Source organism: Ylistrum balloti, unplaced genomic scaffold, assembly GCF_031769215.1.
Source record: "Ylistrum balloti isolate Yb309-2 unplaced genomic scaffold, AGI_CSIRO_Ybal_v1 Utg370042, whole genome shotgun sequence".
Taxonomy (NCBI): Eukaryota; Metazoa; Mollusca; class Bivalvia; order Pectinida; family Pectinidae; genus Ylistrum; species Ylistrum balloti.
This window is the reverse complement of record NW_026782099.1, coordinates 2,263,655-2,280,894: the sequence shown is the minus strand read 5'-3', so window position 1 is coordinate 2,280,894 and position 17,240 is coordinate 2,263,655. Positions and strand designations below refer to the sequence as shown.

The 17,240-nt window shown below is 38.2% G+C and overlaps 1 protein-coding gene across 3 annotated transcripts in view; it reads left to right on the top strand.

Annotated features, from left to right (window-relative positions):
* Window positions 1-17,240, top strand: part of LOC132549072 (papilin-like) — a 75,034-nt gene that overhangs the window by 54,103 nt on the left and 3,691 nt on the right. For 2 of the 3 annotated variants that reach the window (XM_060212975.1, XM_060212973.1), the window contains 16 exons: window positions 55-225; window positions 1,561-1,737; window positions 2,872-3,060; window positions 3,693-3,902; window positions 5,918-6,091; window positions 6,399-6,602; window positions 6,756-6,962; window positions 7,767-7,934; window positions 8,249-8,440; window positions 9,370-9,684; window positions 10,053-10,238; window positions 11,966-12,088; window positions 15,558-15,702; window positions 15,912-16,066; window positions 16,181-16,453; window positions 16,901-17,176. In XM_060212975.1, coding sequence (XP_060068958.1) covers window positions 55-225; window positions 1,561-1,737; window positions 2,872-3,060; window positions 3,693-3,902; window positions 5,918-6,091; window positions 6,399-6,602; window positions 6,756-6,962; window positions 7,767-7,934; window positions 8,249-8,440; window positions 9,370-9,684; window positions 10,053-10,238; window positions 11,966-12,088; window positions 15,558-15,702; window positions 15,912-16,066; window positions 16,181-16,453; window positions 16,901-17,176 — 3,165 coding nt within the window. The remainder of the gene's footprint in view (window positions 1-54; window positions 226-1,560; window positions 1,738-2,871; window positions 3,061-3,692; window positions 3,903-5,917; window positions 6,092-6,398; window positions 6,603-6,755; window positions 6,963-7,766; window positions 7,935-8,248; window positions 8,441-9,369; window positions 9,685-10,052; window positions 10,239-11,965; window positions 12,089-15,557; window positions 15,703-15,911; window positions 16,067-16,180; window positions 16,454-16,900; window positions 17,177-17,240) is intronic. The other variant, XM_060212974.1, reaches the window with a different exon arrangement.

The window sequence follows — 17,240 nt, the reverse complement described above, 5'->3', positions numbered from 1 at the left end:
ATTGTGTACTAGTTGTGGCTATTGGAGAATTCATTGGTAGTGTTATGTGTGTAGGTCCCAATGAAGAAGGTTGCGACAGCGTGGATGAAGGCTCTGGAGACATGGACACGGACAATGACTGTCGTGAGAACGTCCATGGCTGCTGCCCTGACGGAACTCCTGCCAGTGGACCAAATAATGAAGGCTGTGATAGAGATGCTGAAAATGTTGAAATTCCCTCAGGAGGTACCTTTTTTTTGTGTGGCTCATTTCATTTGCATTGTCAGGTACAACATATTTTTTTACTTGATAATGATAATTTTTGTGACATATGTCTTGTTCCCACTAAACCTACCTCAGGATGTATACAATTCTCTGATACCCTTATTCCCACTAAACCTACCTCAGGATGTATAATATTCTCTGATACCCTTATTCCCACTAAACCTACCTCAGGATGTATACAATTCTCTGATAGCCTTATTCCCACTAAACCTACCTCAGGATGTATACAATTCTCTGATACCCTTAAACTAAACCTACCTCAGAGATGATATTCTTTCTGAAACCCTTGTTCCCAAAACCTATAGGTTGTATAATATTCTCTGAATACCCTTATTCCCACTAAACCTACCTCAGGTGTATAATATTCTTGATACCCTTATTTTGAAACCTACCTCAGGATTTGTTACAATTCATCTGATACCCTTATTTTGATAAACCTATTCAGGATGTAAACCATCTCTGATAGCCTTCATTCCCACTAAACCTACCTCAGGATGTATACAATTCTCTGATATCCTACTAAACCTACTCAGGATTATATGTATTCTCTGATATTTATTCCCATAAACTTTGTACCTCAGGACTGTAGGATGATCTACTGAGTACATCGTGGATTCAGTTATGTGTATCCTATTTTGAGGATGTAAAAGAAATGTTATCCCTTTTACTAATCCTACCTATTCTGTATAATACTCTCTTAGCCTTATAGTTAAATATATTTCCTATATGTATACAATTCTCTGGCTATTGGAGAAACCTACCTCAGGTATGTTATGTGTGTACCCTCCCACTAAGACCTACCTCAGGATGTATAAATTCTCTGATACATTTCCCACTAAACCTACCTCAGGATGTATACAATTCTCTGATAGCCTTATTCCCACTAAACCTACCTCAGGATGTATACAATTCTCTGATAGCCTTATTCCCACTAAACCTACCTCAGGATGTATAATATTCTCTGATACCCTTATTCCCACTAAACCTACCTCAGGATGTATAATATTCTCTGATACCCTTATTCCCACTAAACCTACCTCAGGATGTATAATATTCTCTGATACCCTTGTTCCCACTAAATTTTTCTCAGCAGGTACACTTTTCTCAGAAAGTTGATTTGACTCCTAGGGACCTGTGGACAGGGCCCCAAACGGGAAAATTTGATAAAACAAACAAAAATGCAAATTCCAGCATTCCTAGACAAAAGATGAAATAATTAAAACTAGGTTAAATATGTATTGTTATGTTTGTAAGAGGAGGGCATGAATAGTTTCATGAAATCATTGTTTATTGTAGATTCGTGTAACAAACCTAGCGAGAGAGGCCCCTGCTCAGATTATGTTGTGAAATGGTTCCATAACTCTGACTCAAAGAGATGTGAGAGATTCTGGTATGGAGGATGTCAAGGAAATGGAAACCAGTTTGACAATGAGGAGGAATGCACAAAAACATGTGTAGAAAAAACTCAAGACAGTATGTATGGTCAGACTAAGTACTATTCTAGAAAAACATTTATCCAACCCAAGACTCCAGGTTTAGTTTAGGGTTATTCTAGAAAAACATCCCAGCCCAAGACTCCAGGTTTTGTTAAGGGTTATTCTAGAAAACATCCCAGCCCAAGACTCCAGGTTTTGTTAAGGGTTATTCTAGAAAATATCCCAGCCCAAGACTCCAGGTTTTGTTTAGGGTTATTCTAGAAAAACATCCCAGCCCAAGAATCCAGACAAGACAGTTTGTACACTCCGACTTACCAGACTGTTTGTACACTCCGACTTACCAGACTGTTTGTACACTCAGACTTACCAGACAGTTTGTACACTCAGACTTACCGCACTGTTTGTACACTCAGACTTACCGCACTGTTTGTACACTCAGACTTACCAGACTGTTTGTACACTCAGACTTACCGCACAGTTTGTACACTCAGACTTACCAGACAGTTTTTACACTTAGACTTACCGCACTGTTTGTACACTCCGACTTACCAGACAGTTTGTACACTCAGACTTACCAGACTGTTTGTACACTCAGACTTACCGCACTGTTTGTACACTCAGACTTACCGCACTGTTTGTACACTCAGACTTACCGTACTGTGTATATACAGAGTAATGGTGTAGCATGCTATTGTGAAGCATGGGGAAATGAACCGGGGTCAAAATACTATAATTGTTAAATGAACCGTAGTTAACTTCACCATTATTTAGGGAGTTGCTGGGCCATGGTAAAGTGAAGCATTTTCGTACTAATTAACTTTTTTAAATTAAATTTTTTCTCTAATCACCCTTGTTAATTAAGAAAAAACCCACAAATAACAAAAGATATGTCTTGGGTGATGAAATTTAGGATGGCCATACTACAACAGGTCAGTGATGAAATCATCACTGGGAAATATTTCACACAAAGTATTGATGAAAGAGACAGTAGTATTAACATTTTTGTAACAGTAAGGGAAAACCTTCCATAATAAGAAAGTTAGATAATGACAATATCAATAATCTTTTTTTTTAGTGTGAAATAGATTTTGAAGCAAGGATTTAAGGGATGACATTATATAAACAAAACAAAAGACTTGTATTGTATTGTATTTTATATTGCTGCTTTCAGTTAACTTGCCTTGTAAACTTCCCAAAGATGTTGGACCATGTCGAGCACTTGTACCAAGGTTTTACTTCAACCAGGAGACTGAGCGATGTGAACGATTCGGATACGGAGGCTGTCAGGGGAACGCCAACAACTTTGCTACTATTGATATGTGTCGACAGACTTGTGAAGAGATTATAGTGGAGGAACTTGGTAAAATATTTGTGTATCATCCTGTCTTAATCATGTCAAAGAGTATGATGTAAATCAGAAACATGAGAAACCATGACATTGTCTGTCTATCTGTCCAAGTGTCCATCTCTTGTCCCTTCAAAAAACATCAGGCAGATTTCCATATTGGACTTATCATGGTCACCATGCCTAGATGTAGACAACATTATTATAATATAAACAATTGTAACAGGTTTAAATGACTTTGACTTACATCTTATCAATTTTTATATACTTAACACTTCCCATGTCATCACATCAGAGGCTAGATGAAAACATTGTAGGACTCGGTGCATTTTGGAAGTGGCAAGTTAGTTTCAGTTTGTTCCAGGTAATGTATTGTTTGGTTGAAATTGGTCTTCAGGATAAAAGTTGCTGGTTGGGTACATCCTGTGAATGATTAAGGGTTTACAGGGTCATTCCACGGTCCTTACATGGTCAGGCAGATAACAGTTGCCATTACTGATCTTTCTTAGAGTTCAAATTGCCCATAAAAGTTGATGCTTTCCTAATAATAATGAACATTGTAGTCTGGTTAGTTTACAGGGTTTATATCAAGTAGTTGTAAATCATTGCTTAACAACTTTGTGACGTAGTGTTGTTCTGAATTACAGACACCTGCCAACAGCCCATGGAAATTGGACCATGTCGTGGAAACTACCCACGGTTTTACTACAACAGCAGGACACGCGAGTGTACACAATTTAATTATGGAGGATGTGATGGAAACGAGAACAATTTTGCCACCCGTGAGAAATGTGTGCAGCGTTGTGCTCCTAATGTGATTCCATCAGTAACAGATGCCCCTGTAGTGCCACAGGAAGGTACGTTATGCTTACACAGCTTTGTATATGATTTTTTACCTCTGCATTCACAGTGACTATTTCCATTGAGGAAGAAACTGTCAGACATCGACACTATACATATTGTGAGATCTATTCTATTCAGGTTCTCTGATCTTGCTTGGACTTGTTTTACTTTTAGTGTTGCTTCATAGGTAAAACACTAGACATGTAACTGACAGATGTTTAAACTTGCGTCTTTCTGGTGACAACAGTATACCTGTATTGTACAAATGGGATAATCAGAAACTTTTGTTCATTGCAAAGTATGAACATTTGGTGTAAAAAACTTTTCATTCATTGCAAAGTTTGAACACTTGCTGTAAAAAAACTTTTCATTCATTGCAAAGTATGAACACTTGCTGTAAAAAACTTTTCATTCATTGCAAAGTTTGAACACTTGCAAAAAAAATTTTCATTCATTGCTAAGTATGTTGCTGTGAAAAACTTTTCATTCATTGCAAAGTATAAACACTGCTGTGAAAAACTTTTCATTCATTGCAAAGTATGAACACTTGCTGTAAAAAACTTTCTGTTTATTGCAAAGTATGAACGCTTGCTGTAAAAAACTTTTCATTCATTGCTAAGTATGAACACTTGCTGTGAAAAACTTTTCATTCATTGCTAAGTATGAACACTTGCTGTGAAAAACTTTTCATTCATTGCAAAGTTTGAACACTTGCTGTAAAAACTTTTCATTCATTGCAAAGTATGAACACTTGCTGTAAAAAACTTTTCATTCATTGCAAAGTATGAACATTTGGTGTAAAAAACTTTTCATTCATTGCAAAGTTTGAACACTTGCTGTAAAAAAACTTTTCATTCATTGCAAAGTATGAACACTTGCTGTAAAAAACTTTTCATTCATTGCAAAGTTTGAACACTTGCTGTAAAAAAACTTTTCATTCATTGCTAAGTATGAACACTTGCTGTGAAAAACTTTTCATTCATTGCAAAGTATAAACACTGCTGTGAAAAACTTTTCATTCATTGCAAAGTATGAACACTTGCTGTAAAAAACTTTCTGTTTATTGCAAAGTATGAACGCTTGCTGTAAAAAACTTTTCATTCATTGCTAAGTATGAACACTTGCTGTGAAAAACTTTTCATTCATTGCTAAGTATGAACACTTGCTGTGAAAAACTTTTCATTCATTGCAAAGTTTGAACACTTGCTGTAAAAACTTTTCATTCATTGCAAAGTATGAACACTTGCTGTAAAAAACTTTTCATTCATTGCAAAGTATGAACACTTGCTGTAAAAAACTTTTCATTCATTGCAAAGTATGAACACTTGCTGTAAAAAACTTTTCATTCATTGCAAAGTATGAACACTTGCTGTAAAAAACTTTTCATTCATTGCAAAGTATGAACACTTGCTGTGAAAAACTTTTCATTCATTGCTAAGTATGAACACTTGCTGTGAAAAACTTTTCATTCATTGCTAAGTATGAACACTTGCTGTGAAAAACTTTTCATTCATTGCAAAGTATGAACACTTGCTGTAAAAAACTTTTCATTCATTGCAAAGTATGAACACTTGCTGTAAAAAACTTTTCATTCATTGCAAAGTATGAACACTTGCTGTAAAAAACTTTTCATTCATTGCAAAGTATGAACATTTGCTGTAAAAAACTTTTCATTCATTGCAAAGTATGAACACTTGCTGTAAAAAACTTTTCATTCATTGCAAAGTATGAACACTTGCTGTAAAAAACTTTTCATTCATTGCAAAGTATGAACACTTGCTGTAAAAAACTTTTCATTCATTGCTAAGTATGAACACTTGCTGTAAAAAACTTTTCATTCATTGCTAAGTATGAACACTTGCTGACAAAAAAAAAGAAAGAAAAACTGTGTTTGTTGCCGAAGTATAAACACTTGCTGCATAAATATATAAACTTTGGTTTATGATAACTTAGCAATCGGGTCAGAAATCTTGACCCCAAAGAGGTTAAAAAAAACATATATTTATTAAATGTCAAATCTTTTTCACAGAAAAAGATGTCTGTCTTCTTTCGTATGAAACTGGACCCTGTTCTGGAGCAGAAACCAGATGGTATTACGATTTCAATGAGGGATTCTGTAAACAGTTTGTGTATGGAGGCTGTGGACAAAATGAAAACAATTTTGCCTCAAAGGAGGAATGTGAAAACACCTGTAGTCGAGAGCGTAAGTGTTAACAGAACACTCGACACCAAATGCCCTGCTTATACCAAATTTGAATGCTTTTATCCTGCAATAAGTTTAGGGCCCAACTCTTACATACTTAAATCAGGCTTATTGCAGGATAATGACATCATATTCGTTAGCATTGATTAATTACCATATGAATATGTACTCTATGATCAAAAGAAACAAACCAAGCCTTTTACTATTGTAGAATCACACCACTCAGTACTATGTAAGATGTTCAAGCCTCACAGTATGTCATTGCAGTTTTGTACTGTTAAACCTTATACCTAACTTGTTATTACAGATGTATGTGGAAGTGGTGAGTCCAACTCCCCTATACAATGTAATGCTTACATCCGGCGTTACCGTTACAACCGTGTGAGTGCAACTTGTCAGGAATTTATCTACGGGGGATGTGGAGGAAACTCTAACAATTTTGTCTCTCAAGAAGCTTGTCAGCGCAAGTGTATTACTGGTGGATCAGTAACACGTCCCATGTCACAGAAAGGTACAGCCCATATTTACTTCTGGTAATAGGCAATCATTGTTTTTTATTCAAATTTGTCTTTTTGAAGAAAAATGGTTTTATTACTGAAAAAGTGCAACTGACCTTCTGAAATGAAAACAATTTGGTTATATAAATTGAAATCTTTGATTCTAGAAATCTGTGCTCTGCCAAAGGAAAGTGGCCCATGTTTTGCTTATATGAGGCGTTACTTCTTCAACTCTAACACGGGATCCTGTGAGCAGTTTATCTATGGTGGATGTAGTGGCAATCAGAACAATTTCGAAAATATAGAAACCTGTCAGGAGAAGTGTGCAGAGGACACTGTTGATGGATCAGGGGAGGTCGAAACAGACAGCTCAGGTAAAGTTACGTTTCAATATACAAAGGGGGATAACTAGTTGTTCAAGCTTTCATTTTCATGATACAAAGGGGATGACTCATCTTTATCAAACTGTCATTGTCATAATTTAAAGGAGAAAAATTTATCGTCTTTGGCAAAATACCTTGAAAGAATTTTCATCTTAATCTTACCATCATGGTCAGAAGACAATGAGAAGTAACTTGGGCAAATCTTCCCTTAAGGGAGGATACTTTGGATAAATATGACCATCACTCAAAGGGGGATAACTCTGGGAAATCCCAACTTCATGGCAGTCAGTATACCAATAGGAGAAATATTACCATGATTGCCAGTTTTGTGTTTATTACCAGTGTAAAGATGGGTCACCTTGCTCAGTGTAATGATGGGTCACCATGCTCAGTGTAAAGATGGGTCACCATGCTCATTGTAAAGATGGGTCACCATGCTCAGTGTAATGATGGGTTACCATGCTCAGTGTAATGATGGGTTACCATGTTCAGTGTAAAGATGGGTCACCATGCTCATTGTAAAGATGGGTCACCATGCTCAGTGTAATGATGGGTTACCATGCTCAGTGTAATGATGGGTTACCATGCTCAGTGTAAAGATGGGTCACCATGCTCAGTGTAAAGATGGGTCACCATGCTCAGTGTAATGATGGGTTACCATGTTCAGTAAAAGGGAATGTTACCAAGTTAAGTGCAATGACTGGTCACCAAATTCAATATAAACAGGGGTTTACAAAGTTTACAAAGAGACAGAGACAATATCAGTGTAATGAAGGGTCATTTTATACATCATAGATTACTGTGGCCTAAAGATGGATACAGGACCGTGCCGTGCCAGTATCCCTGCCTGGTACTACAGTCATATAGAAGGCCGCTGTAAAGAGTTTTTGTATGGAGGATGTGGGGGCAATAAAAACCGATTCATTTCACGAGATGTATGCGAAGCATCCTGTAACCGTGAGGGTAAGTTTCACAGGCAGAAACAGACAACAGTATAGCACCACTCTATAGATTGTCCTTGTATAGGGAATTATATCATATCTTAGTCTGTGAAATATAGGAATAATCAGTTTGATATGAACTTATGATGATCATTTCAGTGATGTTAAAACTGTTCCAGTGACGATATATCTTTCATAGTTTTGACTAGCATCCACGATGTATAACTCTATAAGGAAAATATTTATGTCCATTATGTTGAACTCAATATAGCAAGATGTGTCCATTACAATGGGATGCTCATGCTCAACAGTACACTTACCAATGTCTATCCACAGCTGTGTGTATGCTACAACCAGACAAGGGTAACTGTGTTCAGAGTGTACAGCGTTACTACTATGATGTATCCCAGGATGCTTGTGTCAGTCTAGACTATGGTGGCTGTGGTGGAAATGCTAACAACTTTGAATCCCGTGTAGCTTGTGTTAGCAAATGTGGAGGTTCCTATGCAACTGCAAGTCCACACAGTGGTAAGTATTGGGAGACAGTCTTATGTCACTGCAAGTCCACACAGTGTTAAGTAAAGGGAGACAATCTTATGTCATTACAAGTCCACACAGTGGTAAGTAAAGGGAGACAATCTTATGTCACTACAAGTCCACACAGTGTTAAGTATTGGGAGACAATCTTATGTCACTGCAAGTCCACACAGTGTTAAGTATTGGGAGACAGTCTTATGTCACTACAAGTCCACACAGTGTTAAGTAAAGGGAGACAATCTTATGTCATTACAAGTCCACACAGTGTTAAGTAAAGGGAGACAATCTTATGTCACTGCAAGTCCACACAGTGTTAAGTAAAGGGAGACAATCTTATGTCACTACAAGTCCACACAGTGTTAAGTATTGGGAGACAATCTTATGTCACTACAAGTCCACACAGTGTTAAGTATTGGGAGACAATCTTATGTCACTACAAGTCCACACAGTGTTAAGTAAAGGGAGACAATCTTATGTCACTACAAGTCCACACAGTGTTAAGTATTGGGAGACAATCTTATGTCACTTATGTTAAGTATTGGGAGACAATCTTATGTCACTACAAGTCCACACAGTGTTAAGTAAAGGGAGACAATCTTATGTCACTACAAGTCCACAGAGTGGTAAGTATTGAGAGACAGTCTTATGTAACTACAAGTCCACACAGTGTTAAGTATTGAGAGACAGTCTTATGTAACTACAAGTCCACACAGTGTTAAGTAAAGGGAGACAATCTTATGTCACTATAAGTCCACACAGTGGTAAGTATATGGAGACACAGAATTGGTTCCAGGCTCTGGTGGAATTAAGTCCTGGCTTGCTGTTGCATTTTCCTCCCTTGTCTGATATATTTTGTGAACGATTATTAAGATCTCAGTCTAGACACCAGTGATATTAATGATTATTACTTTTTCCTTTAGATGATGTTTGTTCCATGGACAACGAGAGAGGTCCTTGCCAGGACTATACTGTGCAGTGGTTCTACAATCGAGATGAAAGGGTATGTGGTCGCTTCTGGTACGGTGGCTGTGATGGCAATGGGAACCGCTTCAACACTGAGGAAGAGTGTAAGCAGAGATGCAGTGTAGAAGTGGTCACAGCTCGGCCACATCCAACTTATGCCCCAGTCACAGCACAGCCAACTTATGCTCCTGTCACTACCTCCAGGCCAGACCCTGTGTACACTCCCAGACCAGCTTACAGCACTCCGGATCCAGACACCAATGTGATTGATGGTAAGATGGTAACTTTGTCTACCTTATCTATGAAAATGGATCTGTTTAAAACTTGGTCATCATTATCAGGGCTCTCGATCTGCCAGATTCCCAATGCAAAATAGTATCTTTTTTTCCCAATTTGGACCCCAAGTTTTCCCAATTCAAAGGAAAAAGCCACTATTTTTCCCAATTCTAAGGGCCTCGGGCCCCAGTCCCAAAATGGGGTGTGAGATTGCTGATTATTAATATAGACATTGCAGGACATTGTGTGTACATGATGTGAGGCTAACAAATTTAACTGTGACTTCAAATCATAGCTTTACCAGCATTGATATTGTGTATATTTTGTGATAGACCATTGACTTTGAAGCTATTTTTACCACCAGAGTATGACATCTGTGACCTTGACAAGGAACGAGGAAGATGCAGTAACTACACTGTCAGGTGGTACTACAATAATGAAGACCAGAGGTGTATGAGGTTCTGGTACGGGGGCTGTGATGGTAATGCCAACAACTTCGGAGATGAGGCAGAGTGTCAGAATATCTGTGTGGAGCGACGTAGGCCAGTGGGTAAGTTACTAGGATGATTATATCTGTTGTACACATATCTCACATAAACACTGGACTGTAACAACAACAATAGGTGATTGGTCACATTTCTAGTTCTCTATCGGTCTGGGACAAAACCCATGTACTCCTGCACCTACAACTGACTATTATTAAAGAGCAGTTCCTCCTGGAATAATCTTTATTTATTGGACAATAAGCCCATGCCTGATAATAAGTCCGCCCATCCATTACTGTTCAGTATAATTACTCGTTAGATTATTTTCATTGTCCAGTTACGAGCTCATTATCTGACCTCAAGTCAGAATTTGTTCTTCATACCCTAAACTCATTGCAATGTTAAGGATGCTTGTATGGCACAATGGTAACGTACTTGATTCTTACCTAGGCAATCAAGGCTTCTTTTTCTAGATCTTTTTTTGAAAAGATGTGATAGCTAAATTTGACCAGGAAAGTGTTGATTGCTGGCAATACCTTGTCTTGTTGTAAATCAAAAGTACATTTTGGTGAACATGGTGGTTCCCCTTTTTTATAGTGAAAATTACAGCTCCCAGTATACAAGAAAGTGAAATATTGTTGAAGTGTAAATCTTACTATCATGAATACAGAGATCATTGAGTTTCAACAGGTTCTATTAATTACTTAGGAACTTACAGATGTTTCATTCAATTCTTATTAGGTTTAATTCTCAATCCTTAGTATTCACCTAAAATGTGGTAGTATTCTTGTATCCATTTATCTGCATGCTAGGACATTTCTGTCATATCTGTTGATAAATCTGTGATGGTTGATCGTTTATTTCTGGATTTTGAGAATTTCCTATGACAGTTGATAAACAGCTATCATGATGGTACGAGAGCATGTTTTGTATGATTACCTACAGATGTATACAGGTACGTCTACCTTTAGCATGACAAGTGACAATGTATCATAAATGTAGGTCATATAACCGGTGGTAAAAATGAGTGATAATTACAGTACATCCCAAATGTTATCATAAATTCATTCATTCCAGCAACAAAATTTTAAAGTATTAAATGAAAAGAACGAGTTCATTACAATTATGATAATGCAGAGCAGGTATTTCATCTATTTTCATCACCTTTACACACAAAAATTACCCCGGGTAGTAGGGATATAAAGAAGGTAATATACAACTCATAGCGAAGCAAAATATTCCTGTATATTTGTTTGAATTTTCATTACCAAAAAACAGCACTAAGTAATCTTTACACATACCATGCCACAATGTTTAAGTAACAACTCATGTATTGCCTACATTAATATAGTGTAACAATGGACCATTCACTAACAATGATTGTAGACTGTAGCTTTAACCAAGCGAAGCAATCCAAGTACAGTTAAAAGATAGAACTGGAACATAACTGCCTCCCTTCTGCATGTCCCTCTACCAGCCTCATCTCACCTCCCCTACAAGCCACACTTAATGACAGTGCAACTGAACAAACTCTGTCAGGTGTGATGATCTGGCAGCCTGCGTCTGCCTCCTCTACCTCTCACGTGCATGTGTCTGTCAATTCTAGATCTAGGCAGATTGAAGGTACTTCTCTGATAAAACAACATGGAATGGAGTTAGATGTTCAGTTTTAACATTCACCTTGGTTATGGTTTTTTCCAAATTGTATTAATTCTGTTTTTCCTTTCTAGTTTTGTTTATTTCCTTTTTTTAACTATTAACCAATATTTCTAACCCTATTGCATGCCTCCAGTCACTCGACCTCCAGTGACCCCTCGACCTGACAGGGGTCGCGGGAACTGCCGCTTATCACGTTTTGGGTGTTGTCCGGATGGAGTCCTCCCAGCTGCCGACAGCTACTTCAGCAACTGTAGAGGTACAGTCACATGTGTTGTGTGCACAAAAGTGTGTCAGTATTAGATATCTGAAGGTAAATTGTCAACATTGAGTACCTGTGTAGGTGATGTGTCAGTACTAAATAACTGCATAGGTATTGTATCACTATTGAGTATTCCTGTGTAGATAATGTGATGGTATTAAGTACCTCAGTGATGTACCAGTACTGAATGTCTGTGTAGATAACATGTCAGAGTTGAATATATGTGTAGGTGATGTTTCCATATTGAGTACCTGTGTAGGTGATGTTTCCGTGTTGAATACCTGTGTAAGTGATGTGTCAGTATTGAGTACCTGTGTAGGTGATGTGACAGTATTGAGTACCTGTGTAGGTGATGTGTCAGTATTGAGTATCTATGTAGGTGATGTGTCAGTTTTGAGTACCTGTGTAGGTGATGTGACAGTAATGAGCACCTGTGTAGGTGATGTGACAGTATTGAGTACCTGTGTAGGTGATGTTTCCGTGTTGAATACCTGTGGAGGCGATGTGTCAGTATTGAGTACCTGTGTAGGTGATGTGTCAGTATTGAGTACCTGTGTAGGTGATGTGTCAGTATTGAGTACCTGTGTAGGTGATGTGACAGTATTGAGTACCTGTGTAGGTGATGTGTCAGTATTGAGTACCTGTGTAGGTGATGTGTCAGTATTGAGTACCTGTGTAGGTGATATGTCAGTATTGAGTACCTGTGTAGGTGATGTTTCCGTGTTGAATACCTGTGTAGGTGATGTGTCAGTATTGAGTACCTGTGTAGGTGATGCGACGGTATTGAATACCTGTGTAGGTGATGTGACAGTATTGAGTACCTGTGTAAGTGATGTGTCAGTATTGAGTACCTGTGTAGGTGATGTTTCCGTGTTGAATACCTGTGTAGGTGATGTGTCAGTATTGAGTACCTGTGTAGGTGATGCGACGGTATTGAGTACCTGTGTAGGTGATGTGACAGTATTGAGTACCTGTGTAAGTGATGTGTCAGTATTGAGTACCTTTGTAGGTGATGTGTCAGTATTGAGTACCTGTGTAAGTGATGTGTCAGTATTGAGTACCTGTGTAAGTGATGTGTCAGTATTGAGTACCTGTGTAAGTGATGTGTCAGTGTTGAGTAGGAAGAAGTTAATATTATGTGTTAAGTAATTGTTGTGCCATACAAGGAGAGGATGATGTTTGTACTGTGTGTAATTTTTTTCTGTGCATGAATTACCTTTTCTCTCTGCATGTTCTCCCCCAAGTTTATGTTATTGTTATTTTTCATTTGTCTTTACTGTTATTATGGTACAAACGAGAGGATGTTTACTTTTCAGAAAACTAATATACTTCTATCAGAATTGATTCGTATTCAAATATATGTAAGCGATATATATATATATATACATATTAGCTATCAAATTACACATGTAATTATGGTTGTACTTATTAAGTTGAATCAAATTCAAATTATTTGCAGCTGTTATAGCTGTTTTCATTATTTTTTGTGTGTTTGTGTGTTGCTAAGTTTCCTGTCACAAATGTCTTGATCAGTCACACAAGTACATATACCTGATTGCTGTACATTCACCTGTACCAGGTATTTAACAAACATTTTATGAAACTTGTAGAGACTGGACTTGCACTGTATGAATATAAAAACCAGGTAGTACCAAACAAGGATATGATGAAATAAGAAAACAGGTTATTGTGCCTAGAGAAATATTCAAAGATTTTCAGCTTTCAGACATTTGCGGTCAAATGGCTGTAGCTTGTGTGTGGTAATAACATGTAGAAAGTATTGAATAGTCACTGAAATGGCATTATCACTGGTGAGAGACTCTTAGGTTGGAGTGTAAACCAAGACATACATTATGTAGGATGTGGTCAGCTGAGAGGCGATCTTAGGCTGGAGTTTGAACTAGGACATAGTATGTGGTCAGCTGACTCAGAAGCTATCTTAGGCTGGAGTTTGAACTAGGACATAGTATGTGATCAGCTGAGAGGCTATCTGAGGCTGGAGTTATAAGACATTGTATGTGATCAGCTGAGAGACTATCTGAAGCTGGATTTTTAAGACGTAGTATGTGATCAGCTGAGAGGCTTTCTGAGGCTGGCGTTATAAGACATTGTATATGATCAGTCGAGAGACTATCTGAGGCTGGAGCTATAAGACATTGTATATGATCAGCTGAGAGACTATCAGAGGCTGGAGTTATAAGACATTGTATGTGATCAGCTGAGAGACTATCTGAGGCTGGAGTTTTAATACATTGTATGTGATCAGCTGAGAGACTATCTGAGGCTGGAGTTTTAATACATTGTATGTGATCAGCTGAGAGACTATCTGAGGCTGGAGTTTTAATACATTGTATGTGATCAGCTGAGAGACTGTCTGAGGCTGGAGTTTTAATAACTGTCTGAGGCTGGAGTTTTAAGACATTGTATGTGATCAGCTGAGAGACTGTCTGAGGCTGGAGTTTTAAGACATTGTATGTGATCAGCTGAGAGACTATCTGAGGCTGGAGTTTTAATACATTGTATGTGATCAGCTGAGAGACTATCTGAGGCTGGAGTTTTAATACATTGTATGTGATCAGCTGAGAGACTATCTGAGGCTGGAGTTTTAATAACTGTCTGAGGCTGGAGTTTTAATACATTGTATGTGATCAGCTGAGAGACTGTCTGAGGCTGGAGTTTTAATACATTGTATGTGATCAGCTGAGAGACTATCTGAGGCTGGAGTTTTAATAACTGTCTGAGGCTGGAGTTTTAATACATTGTATGTGATCAGCTGAGAGACTGTCTGAGGCTGGAGTTTTAATACATTGTATGTGATCAGCTGAGAGAGTTTTAATACTTGTATCTGAGAGACTGGAGTTTTAATACATTGTATGTGATCAGCTGAGAGACTATCTGAGGCTGGAGTTTTAATACATTGTATGTGATCAGCTGAGAGACTGTCTGAGGCTGGAGTTTTAATACATTGTATGTGATCAGCTGAGAGACTATCTGAGGCTGGAGTTTTAATACATTGTATGTGATCAGCTGAGAGACTATCTGAGGCTGGAGTTTTAATACATTGTATGTGATCAGCTGAGAGACTGTCTGAGGCTGGAGTTTTAATACATTGTATGTGATCAGCTGAGAGACTATCTGAGGCTGGAGTTTTAATACATTGTATGTGATCAGCTGAGAGACTATCTGAGGCTGGAGTTTTAATACATTGTATATGATCAGCTGAGAGACTATCTGAGGCTGGAGTTTTAAGACATTGTATCGGGTAAGAGCTTTACATCAACAGGCCTAGCATGCTAAAGCTTTTTCTCCCACTTCACTGGAACAGCACTCTGTGATCAGATCTACCACTTAAAGCTTACTTCACATGAATGGCAAGACTGACCTCTGCATCTTGTTTATAGAATTAAAACTAGAGATACTTGGGTTGATTATTAATGTTAACTGTGTGTGACTTGATTGTATGTAGATCCCAGTGCAGGCTCTGAGGAGACCGACCTTATTGATGGCGACTATACCTCCATCATAGAACAGCCAGGACAGGATGTGTTACTGCCGTGCGCTGGCTACAAACCGGGAACAAACACAGGCACCATAGCTTGGTACAGGGATGCGTAAGTGTTATCACTTATTTTGTAATAGTCACTTTTCCAACAGCTTTGTCAAAAACATTTTTTCTGTATCGTGTACACATATTTTACTTTATTATTATTTTGAAATCAGCACTAGTGTGTGTGTCGAGTCATTTGCTAATAGGACAATAAAACAAGTCTTGGTGTTGTTTTCTAGCTACCTTTATAAACCCTTAGTTTTCTTATCTCAGATTCCTGGTGTCTGATGACAGACGTTACGTAAACTACCTGAATGGTTCCCTCCTCATACGCAGCCTCTCCAGCCAGGACTCAGGGGTGTATGCTTGTCGTGTCACCAATGGCAACGTTCTGCCATATATAGAGAGATATCGATTACAGGTTGAAGGTGAGCAACACTGGTGAATATTTCTGTGATCAGTATAAATGTGCTTACTGTTGAAAATCATCAGATGTAATACAGATCAGTACATCATTGTGACCATTAAACCTTTCATTTCAGTGGCAATAGGAATCTTCCCTACACCAGCCAAGATTGTGGTTAAGCCTGGAGGCAACGCTTTTCTTCACTGCCAGGCATATGGCACACCTCGACCTTCTGTGTCCTGGACCCAGGGAGGGACCCCTGTCCGGTCAGTGGGTAGGTTTGCTGTGTTTGACAATGGCACTCTGATCATCTCCCAAGTGAATGTCCAGGATACCGGGGACTATGTGTGTATGGCAACTAATGGAGTGTCAACACCTGCACAGCGCATCATGATGTTAGCAATTAGAGGTAAGTAACAATTTGGTGATTCCAGATGATACAGACAGGTCTGGAGTAGAACCTAAGTATAGTATAGGAATTTCGTTTTTAATTTTTCAAGCCTCTGGTAAGGTAAAATACAAAATTGGTGAAATCTCAAATGAAAAGGAAGCAAATGTAAGATTCTCTTTATAACATACCTTCTATACTCTCGCAAGACTGATACAAAATCTGCAGTACTCTCCCACCATATCTCTTTCTGTGGCAACCATCACACATTTCCTATGATGCTATGAAATTATGATGTCACAAGAGAGTTCCTAGGTCTTATTAAAAGTTTTATCATAACACAATATATGTAATGGGTATTACATACCGTAATAAACGGGTAGTTATTTGATGAAAAGGGATGAAAAATTTGAATCTGGGTTTAGTCAGGGATTCCTACTAATTAATTCTTCTTTATAATTGTAACAGAATCACTGAAAGTAGCTATTGACGAAGTTCATAACAAGAAACCAAGGGAAGGTGATCGGCTTTACCTGACCTGTCGAGGGTATGGCTACCCACAGCCAACCTTGACATGGGAGAAACTTGGGCGTTCCTTACAGAATGGGCCTGGAGTGTTTGTGAGGGGAGGGGACCTACGTATCACCAACCTCACCTTAGATGACACAGGGTTGTATACCTGTATTGCTACCAACAATGAAGAGAAGGTCGAGGATGATATATCTATTCAAGTCTTGCAGAGAGGTAAGTTTTAATGAAGTCTCCATCATAATAGGTTGGCTGTCTCAAGGTTAAACTTCAAAAATAC